The sequence below is a fragment of the Rhagoletis zephyria genome, unplaced genomic scaffold (assembly GCF_001687245.7).
Source record: "Rhagoletis zephyria isolate East Lansing unplaced genomic scaffold, Rhagoletis_zephyria_1.1 Rzeph_scaffold_00876, whole genome shotgun sequence".
Lineage (NCBI taxonomy): Eukaryota > Metazoa > Arthropoda > Insecta > Diptera > Tephritidae > Rhagoletis > Rhagoletis zephyria.
The window spans coordinates 103,079-113,387 of NW_016157960.1; the positions used below are offsets into that span (position 1 = coordinate 103,079).

General features: G+C 35.0%; 1 protein-coding gene across 1 annotated transcript in view; it reads right to left on the minus strand.

Annotated features, from left to right (window-relative positions):
• Ltn1 (E3 ubiquitin-protein ligase listerin) overlaps window positions 1-10,309 on the minus strand; it is a gene marked incomplete at its 5' end in the record, with an annotated part of 154,912 nt that overhangs the window by 81,385 nt on the left and 63,218 nt on the right. Inside the window, 3 exons of the mRNA XM_017614667.1 lie at window positions 5,965-6,148; window positions 6,201-6,378; window positions 8,148-8,377. Of these exons, the coding sequence (XP_017470156.1) occupies window positions 5,965-6,148; window positions 6,201-6,378; window positions 8,148-8,377 (592 nt within the window). The remainder of the gene's footprint in view (window positions 1-5,964; window positions 6,149-6,200; window positions 6,379-8,147; window positions 8,378-10,309) is intronic.

A 10,309-nucleotide genomic window follows, 5' to 3' on the forward strand; every position in this document is an offset into this window, starting at 1 on the left:
TAAAAAAAAAAATATGAAATAGAAAGCTCAAAATTTTTATGAAAGATTGTCAATTTTTTTAATGGGGTTCAAAGATTTAAACTTACTTTCATACAGTTTTTGTTAAGGAATAAACTACATTTTTATAAACAAATAATTAAAATTAAAAAATAATAAAATAATTAGTCAAATCTAGTAAATATGTATAAGTTATGATATTTAAGAACATCTCTTCCTTAGCTAACGATGACACTGTTTCTATAGCTAGCTGATTTCGACATTTTGTTTTAATAAGATTTCAAAACTTACAGAGGCGCAAACGAGAAGGCGAAGACAAAAAGAAAATAAAAAAATTCCCCGCAGTGAGTTTTCAGAGCTATATATTTATAGTATTCATTACAAAATTTTACTAAAAAGTACTGCGTAGTAGGAAAGTATATTGTAAACGAAATTGTATCAAAAAAAAACAATTGAAAAATGCCAACACTGATGTGGCGCAAAGCAGAACACAAATAATATTAAACTCAATCAAATTATTTTCAACCTCTCACTCGAACAAATGAGTAAAATCCAGCTGGTAGACTATACTCGATAGAGACAAAAATTGCCGGCACAAATAAGAGAAAGTATATTTTGAGTGTGTTCTTGTAATTGTTATGGATCATGAATAAGTACAATAATTTCATTAGGACTCAAAGCCGGTCTCTGGTACATATGTATGCCCTTCGGCTCTCGTATTTTATTATAAGACCATGGTAAACTTGCATTAATTTCACCGCTCTTTCAGCACTACTTTTAATTGTTTTATGAGATCATTTCCCCTAATGAAAGACCTTTCAATTGCCCATTTATTTGGATCTTATTTCAGAAAAGCTCGATCGATTTTCAGTCTTGAACATGTGGTCCAACTCTCGAGAAATAAAAAAATCGATTGATTTGTTTGAAAAGTAAAGCTCATGAATATTCGGTGAAAAATTTCACCGGCCGAAATGGAATTTCACATAGAAATTTCAAAGTTAACCACTGTCAAAGCCATTAAATACAATTACAATCTTGAGCATACGTACGAGTATTCATACATTTGGAAAATTTAGCAATTGTTTTTCGGGTTTAACTGTGAACTGTGTGTTTANGTATTCATACATTTGGAAAATTTAGCAATTGTTTTTCGGGTTTAACTGTGCGAGTTACAGTTATTTCACTTGTGAATACGGTAAACGATAGTGTGAAAATGATTCCAAGTGAACCACTTCTCTGGAATATTCAACACCTATTGTAAACTACATGGGCGAAATGCGAACGAGTTCACACGACATGAAAATTCATGATAAGGCTGTATAATTATTTGCAAACTGATTTTAAAAATAAAGCTTTCACTAAACCCGCTAGTATCCTTCTAATATTATAAATGCGAAAGTTTGTGAGTAAGTGAGTGTTTTTGATCGTAGCTCTTTCACGCAAAAAGAGCTGGACGTATTTAAATGAAATTACACTTATAGTCTATCATCTGGATAGATAAAATATTACAACAAAGTGCGTCTCAATCAAAAGAGGGTCAAAACGATTTTTTTTTTCAGAAATATTTTTGAAGAGGTGCCACCTTTTCACAGACTTAAAATTAATTTAATTAACATTGTAAATCAAATGGACTTTCAAACCTCTTGCAACTATGGGAAAAGTTTTAAAGCGCTTTTTTTTGAAGACATCGCCCAAAGATTTAAAGAAACAGCACATGATGACGAATATTCCAACAAAGCTCTGAGATTAAATAAGGATAACGTTTCCTCAATGATGGGGAAACGGATGTTCGGTTTCGGCATGCCCAATCTGCAACCACCGGGAGAACTGTCCAATGAGTTATTCAGGGAGTTGAATTATAGCACCACGAACTTGGCGGCTCAAGTTAACGAAACAGAACCTAAACTATTACCCGAGCAAAGGCAAATTTCCCACTTATGAGCCGCGTGGAGGGCGGAGAAGGGACCTTTATTTCTTGCAAGCACCGGGGAACTGGCAAGACATTTCTCATGGCACAGGATATAAATGTTGTACTAGCGGTTACATCCTCAGGGATAGCAGATACCTTGCTCAGCGGAGGAACTGCACACTCGGCGTTTAAACTCTCTCTGAACCTTGCGAACCAGGATACACCAACTTGCAACATTAGCGAGAACAGTGGTGGCGGGGCTATGTTGCAACAATACAATTAATTAAAAATTGGGACGAATATCACACAAGCATGCAGCATTGGATGGTTATGCCAACGAGCAATCTTGGCACCTAAAAATGAATCAGTGGGAAACATCAATAAAATAATTATTGATAAAGTGCCTGGTAAGGCGACCACATACATACATGTCTGTTGATACAGTGACGGCAAATGAGGAGGCAACAGGATACATTGTTTCTAAACTCTTTAGAATTTTCAGGGGTGTCGTCCCACAAAACTGGAATTAAGGGTTGGGGTGCCAGTCAAACTGATGTGTAACCTGTATGCACCTCGTATGTGCGAACGACAATCAGTATAGATACCACGAATTCCCATAATTCCAACAAACATGTCATTTCAGTTTAAACGGTTGCAGTTTCCGTTAAAAGTAGCCTTAGCTATACCGACTACTCAAAACCAAGGACAAACAGGACTACATCTGGGCACACCATGTTTGTCGTATGGACAACTCTACGTTGAGTTCTCTCATTTATCGAGTGCCATGACAATAAGTCTCGAAACAATGTTTACAGAATTGTATTACAGTTGATTTCATTCATTTTTACTTGCTTCATTTCTTGAAGTGAAACTTCTTAGGCGGCGGTATCGCAAAAATGGAGAGTGAAATTTTTAAAACTGAAAACGTTACATGAGTGAGAAGGAAGATATAGGTAGTATAGGGAAGGGGAAAAAAGAAATAAGCGACGCATGACGGGTACGAGTACCTACATATGTACATATATATGTATGTTTGAATGCACGTATGTATGTATACATATATATATTGTCAAAAATTATGTGTTTGTTGTACATTTGTTTATGTTTGTCATTGTGCCTGTAATTTTCTAGAGTAGTTTTGTACTCTCGCTATCTCCTTGTATTAACTCGTCCTTCGTTGGTATACTCTGAAGAACATATGTGAGGATGATAGAAAAGGCCAACTTATATAAGGTAGTGTAAAAGGAGCAGTTGAAATTTTCGCCCAATGTTTCTCAAAGAAAGCCATAAACGTAGCGACCGTTGGATCAACTTGGTGTTGTTTTGCTCTAGATTGCACCGTTTGTGGGCCTGTTGAATCAATTTATGTCTTGGTTGTATGAAAGATCAAAAAATGTGGATTTTCTGGCAAGTTGTACATCTTATCGCTACATTAATGGCCATGTACAAACTCATTTAATTTGCGTTTATTTTGTACACTAAATAACCGAATATGGATAACTCAGCCGAAATAGGTACGTGCTTTCGTTGAATTTTATAAATATAAGCCGAAACTATGAAATTGCAAAATTGCAATGTTTGTGGGCGAAACGTCCAACTTGATTGCGGATTGATTTTAGCCAACGTTTTCGGCTTGCATTATGTCAAAAGGATGTGTTTTTTTGTAATTCATTCTGTCATTTACTACCACTATGCGTAGGCCAATTCATGAAATCATTTCATGCGTTTGAGTAGAAACTGAATGAATGAACACCATTTCATGATTTCAATTAACGCGAAATAGAGTTTATGCACTTAGTTTTTACTCAGATCGATGAAATGATTTCGTGAATTGGACTACGCATACATGTGATACTTATGCTTTTAATTTATAAGGTAATTTTATGTTTTTATACTCTTGCTACCACATGAATATATGAATTCGTGATAAGAATATATGAATTCGCCTTGGAAGATAGAAAGCGAGTAAGAATAAATGCCGAACAAAGGAATTTGTCTTCTTTCAACTTAAATAAATGCATTTTGCAAACAAAATTGCGTACGTTACTTAGTGCCTTGGCAAAGGCGAATTCGTAAGGATCTATTGATTGCATTATAAGCATTTTCATTTATTTGTTAAACATACAATTACTTCCATTACAATCCGGTCCTATGGATGCTAGAAGCGCGAATTCATATAAGGTGGTGTTACCGGAAAATGAATAAATAAATTATATGTATATCAGAAAATTAATAAGATGAAATGAAATTATTCTTTGATTTCTAACCAAACCTATGTATGTAACTCAATCGCCTATGGTTTGCCGAACCGTAAACATATGTTTACACATCCAATTTCGTGAGGTGGTACCTGATACTCACACATTTTTTAAGAAGTTTCACTTCTATCATGTGTACGGTGTTACACACGCATTTTTTTTAGTACTTATGTATGTATTTGTTTGGTGAAATTATTTGTTTCAATTTTTGTTACATTTAAAATAATTCCGTTAAACCAAACATCACGCGGGCGAAGCTGCGGGCAAAAGCTAGTATATTATATATTCTCTATTGGATGCTTGTAGGTCATATAACTCTATAGAGGTCACTCATCGGTGAAACGTGTTAAACGTCTTGTTAATTTAACTTTATTGGATAAGTTGTCTCTCTTCAGGTAATTTTCTTGAACATTGTTTTTTTTAGCAGCATTTATACAAATTCGCAGTTAATTATCTTCCCCATATGATGCCTTTAGCGTGCAATTTCTCTCGACTTCGTCCAAAGCTCTTCAGGTGTCAGGTGGGTGGAATGCGTTGATCAACCGAGTCAATCCTAGTTCTGTAGGACCTTAGTCCACTGCGCTAGCTTGACCTAAGTTAGACTATAGAGGTTCGATTATTCCTAAGCTCGTGCCCTAGCTCAAAACTCCGACAGCAGCAAACAATTGACAGCATCGAAAATGGCTTCTGCTACTGAATTTTTACTTTTTTCGGTTTGTTTGACTTTTTGTAAATTTTTTGGTTTCGAGAAATACTTTGACGCCTAATTGGAAATTTTCCAATTTATTCTCATTAACAATCCCCAGAAGATAATTTACGTAGGCCTTCTTAAGTAAAGCCATTCTAAGAAGCCTACCCAAGAACGGCTAAAAAAGCGCCTCCTTGCATGCCTTCTAGTAGGGCTTATCCATTTACAATTTACGCGATGCATAAATTTATATTATTTAGCATTACAAATGAATTTCAGTACGCATTTTAAGTTGCAATAACACATATACACNATGCATAAATTTATATTATTTAGCATTACAAATGAATTTCAGTACGCATTTTAAGTTGCAATAACACATATTTGATATAAATCATAAGCAAATGCTTCAAAAATGTAAGATTTTTATAAATTAAAAATTGTTGTTGTTGTAGCAGCATACAAGCTCCCCAAAGAGCTTTTGGGGAGTGTTGCTGGAGTGACAGTCCTTGGCCAAATATAAGTCTGGGTCGTTCCGGTTACGTAGACCCGACTGTCGTGGGAACGCTTCCATGGGTAGTGAATGAAGCCCTCCAATTTGTGCCACTCTATATAAAAAAGAAAGGAGAAGGGAATGTAGAGTGGAAAGCCTCTTGACTCTCAAGAAGGCCTTCCGGAAGGGCTTTTAACTCCTGAAATTATATACTGGGTCAAAACAATGCCGCATTTGAATTTGGATGGACCTCACACCAACTCGCGTATCGCTATACGAGTTGAAATCAACTTGGATAATTGTACAAGTTGTGTTGTTGCTTTACATACAAATAGGCATTTAAACGAGTGTGCTTTTGGAAGTCCTTTACAAATGAATAGACCTAGTATTATGAAATTTGCCATATGTACTGTTAACAATGAAAAACTAAAGTTGCATATCTAAAGTTATTTCCGTACATTCACCGCAATGCTCATTGGGATGGTAGAACTTTTACATGTTACCACAGTTTATTACCCAAACTATCCAATTAGGCTATTTTCATGAATTCTGATAACTTAGAGTTTTGAATTGCCAATATTTATCTAGACATTAAATTATATTTCCAAATGTTACTAACCTTGTGTTTGTAGAAGTCTGTAGAACGTATTAAATATACCGCAAGATACATCCTTTTCAAATAAGTATTCCCATTCATCAATAGTTTTTTGTATTAATAGAGTAGAACTGCATTTTTTTTCGGTTCTAATAAGTTGCACGAAAGTGGCAAATAGCCTACAAACGTTTATAGTGAATAAAGCAACCTAAAAATAAAAAGTGTCAATTGTACAATGATTAAATGTGTTTGAAACCAACCTTCAAGTCCGCGAACTTCTCAATTGAATTAAGTACCCTAGGTACCCATGAACTCAATCCAATAATAACAATATCCCAGTCTTTGTACTTTAAACACCACGGCATATTTCTTATAACTTCAGTTAGCAGTCGGATGTATTCAACCAATTCAATTACAGATCCGTGGTCATCCATTGCGCTTTAGAATTGTTTTAATGATTATCACACTACAATTATTTATGTACAATTCACTCATGCTGACAAAAGCGTTTCGTTATTACCAAGATTTGGTTATAGCAATCAAATAGCATAGTTGGATAAGGCGAAATAAATAATAAGTTGGTGAAAGTCTGTAATATACTGGAGCATTTTAGTCAAGGCAAACGTTTACTTGATTATAATTACTAAACCGCTATCTTGGGTCGGTAACATTGTTAGTTAAATCAAATCATTGTTGACAAACATTAAAAAATCCATGGTTTGTATATTTTTCCAGTTAGTTTTGTCATCTTGGTAAAATTTTATTTCCCTAAAAATTTGGACTTGACACAAAAAAAAGTTTGGTCTACTGGTAGCTGTATTTATTCTGTTGTTTCTTTTCTTATTGTAATCGAAAATAATATTCAGCATAAACATGTAATTAAAAAAATGTAAGACAGGTCGACCCCCAAACCACCTAACGGCTAACTTTTTGTGGCGGTATTTCTTTCCATTTAAGTAATTTATGTTCCAGATATAAAAAAAATCGGACCATAAATCAAGTATTAAGTTTAAAGTCTCTGGCTCATCGGGAAATTTGATTACACAGGTGAAACTTCATAAAAGCTTGTAAAAGTACATACAAAAAGAAGCTGACTTCCAAAACGTCAATTGCATTGAAGACGTACAAAGGTGACAGGTAATAAGATCAACGGAAATAAGGTCAACTGACTTTAGTTTCCACCCTGGTGCGAAATAAAGTCAATTGACATTATTACCTTCTCAAAAGCAAAATAAAATCCATTGACATTATTGCTCTTTCCAACATTAAATTTGCTTAGCTTCGCGGCGGCCCGCGTCCGAGCCCCACACCGCGCTCGAGCCCCATGTACCCCGCGCGACCGGTGCGCCACACCATGTCACGCTATGCCGTGATGACAGCTAATAAGTCCCAGATGATTTCTAAAATCTACAAACTAGTTTTTGTGCAAATTGCAGATAGAGGGTATTAATGAATTTAAGCCCTCGATATTTCACATTTTTATATTTGTAAGTTATCGGAAGATTTCTGCTGTGTTTTGGCAACAACTTGTCTGCTGTAATAAAGCATACAATTTGAGTTTCAAAAAACAAATCAATTAACTTACATGATCTCGGTTCCTATATTAAATAATCAATAATTGTTTATACTCGCATTTTGGCACATTGGCTTGAATGTGCCATCTATGAAATACATAATTACCATCAAATTAACGCAACACCGGGAGTGCTCAATATTTCTCGCTCTCAAAACAAATCGCGTTTGCCTCAATTAAAATTTAGTAACTACAACCAGGCCATGTGTTGAGAGAAGGCTTATCTGTATTAACAGAATGGAATTTGTAGAGCCATGTGTCGAAACAATATTTATTTCCTATCACCAAATCCATAGAATCCTTCAACTAAAGTAGCACTTAGCTGTAGCAAGTAGCTGACCGTAGATGTACTAATCCAACAGCTATTTGTAATATTTAGGGCCAGTTTTTCAGTGCCAGTTTAAACTTAGATTAAGTAAACTGAGTTTAAATTGAACAGCTGGCTGGCTGACATTTGATTGGCTGATCTTAGTTTAAACCAGGTCGGGCGTTTAAACTTAGTTTAAACCACGGCCGTGCACTGAAAACCTGGCCCTTAGTCTCAAAATTTGTGAAAAATCGTCCACTAAGTGTATTTAGTTGCAGAAATTAAACGCTTTTCTCAGTGTAAGTATTTACATATATAAAAGCTTACACATCACATATAGCTTTTTTATCCGTATATAATTTTTCGCTCATTTCTCGAATAAATCCCAATATTTGCGTAGCTACATTTCTATCGCCGATTTCCATTACGTTGGATTTAAAAAAATTTGCTACGAAGCAGCACAGTGACGCAGATTTTATCCAAACGTTGGTTGACTTCGCACAGACAGAAATATTTTGTACGGATATACTTCTGTAACCCAGCTGAGGTAACTGAAACTAAAAAGCATTAAGATGTTAATTCAAGTGTTTAAAAAAGTATGCGATTAAATTTGCTTTTAAAACTCTCAATAGGTACTGGTTTTATAGTGTTAAACAGCGAACATACACACCCAGAATAAGGTTTAGTTATAGTTTCCAAAATTTGGTTACAGTAACCCAATAGCATAGTTGGATATGGCGAAATAAATATTTACTTTGTGAAAGTATGGGAGAAACGTATATTTGCTAATAAACGCAAAATCACTATCTGGATTGGACAATATTGTTAGTTGCATCAACTCATTGTTAAGAGGAAATAAATACGGCTTTGGTTGATAAAAGCTTTCAAATACGTTTGTGAACTTGTTGGAAACTTGAATCCCGCTATAGTTTATTGTACAACCAGAAAAAGTGATAGTAGTAATTAACAAGATTTGGTTATAGTGACCAAGTAGAATAGTTGGATATGGCGAAATAAATATCTAGTACGCGAAAGTCTGCAATTTACTTGAGACTTCTAGATGGGACAAATGTATATTTGTTAATAATCACAAAACAACTTCCTTGATTGGACAATATTGTTAGTTGCATCAAACCATTGTTGGGCAAATATAAACAATGCTTTGGTTGATACAAGTTTTCAATTAATTTTGTGAACTTGCTGTAGACTTGAATCAGTTAATCGTTTATTATTGGAAAAAAGTTTCAATTTGACACAAATAAAAATTTACTCGATCGTTGTTGTGTTTACTTTCTTCTTTTATTTGCATATATTAAGCATAAAAAATACCTACATATTTACATAAATAGTTCCTAGGGTATATAATATATATCGTCACTAGAGATGAATAAAGGCGCGCTAGTGTTTCGACGGCGAAAAAAGACGCATAATAAAATTGTACGTAAAAAGGAGCTTAAGAAAAACTTCGGAGAAGAAAGACGCGTAATTTAGTTGACGGCGAAGAAAGATCCGTAAACATAGATTTATACCTGACCAACGACTGTGACTTCAGCATCATTCGCCAAAAACTCTTTACGGAATGTGCATACTATTACAACCGCAAACATAGTTGACCGCGAAAATAAGTTTACGCGTCCTTCTTCACCGTCAAATATTTTAACGCGTCTTTTTTCGCCGTCAACTATGTTAAGTCTTTCTTCGCTGAAGTTTTTTTATGCGCCTTTGTTCGCGGTGAACTTTTGAGCTCGCGCCTTTATTCGTGTCTAGTGACGATATGAATATGGTGGTAAGAATTTCCTAAAAATAAACGATAAAACAGGAACACTCGTGCGAATACCTAGGCCAATATCTGCGGCTGGAAGTGCTGGTTTAAGTATACTGCTTAGCTTTTTCCTTGGCTAAATAGACACTTTCAAATTATATATCCCCTGAGAAACCCCGGTTGGGTTCAATCTTTATATTTTTAAATAATTATGCGCGCACCGAAACAACTCGCGGCGATAGCAAAACTGAAACCATTGTGGAAGAATACAAGTGAGATATCTTAGGGTTGACAGATAGTTGACAGGGTGTTCAATATGGCGATGACAGTGTGAACAATATGGCAGCCAATATGGCATACAACACTGAATGGCCCGAAGTAGCCAAACTACGACCCGAATGAAACGCTTCGTGAAAATCCAGGGTTGCGAAGTGGTATTTTGTTGGAAAATATAAAAGCCAGGATTTTGTGCAGCGCCGAATTTTAACAAAAGAGGGTTTTGTGTTCTCAAGATGAACAGAAAAGGGTTGCTGTGCTGTTTCGTTTTAAGCTTATTTTAATCTTAAGGTATCTAATTAAATATTAAAAGGAGACAAAAATTAAAGCAAAAATTTAAAATATATGTACATATCTGAAAATTATCTGTCCCAATCTGATAAGTATATTTCCCCTAAAGTTAACCCATTTTATTTAATTTGTCTCTCGTGAAAATATATATTTTATTTAT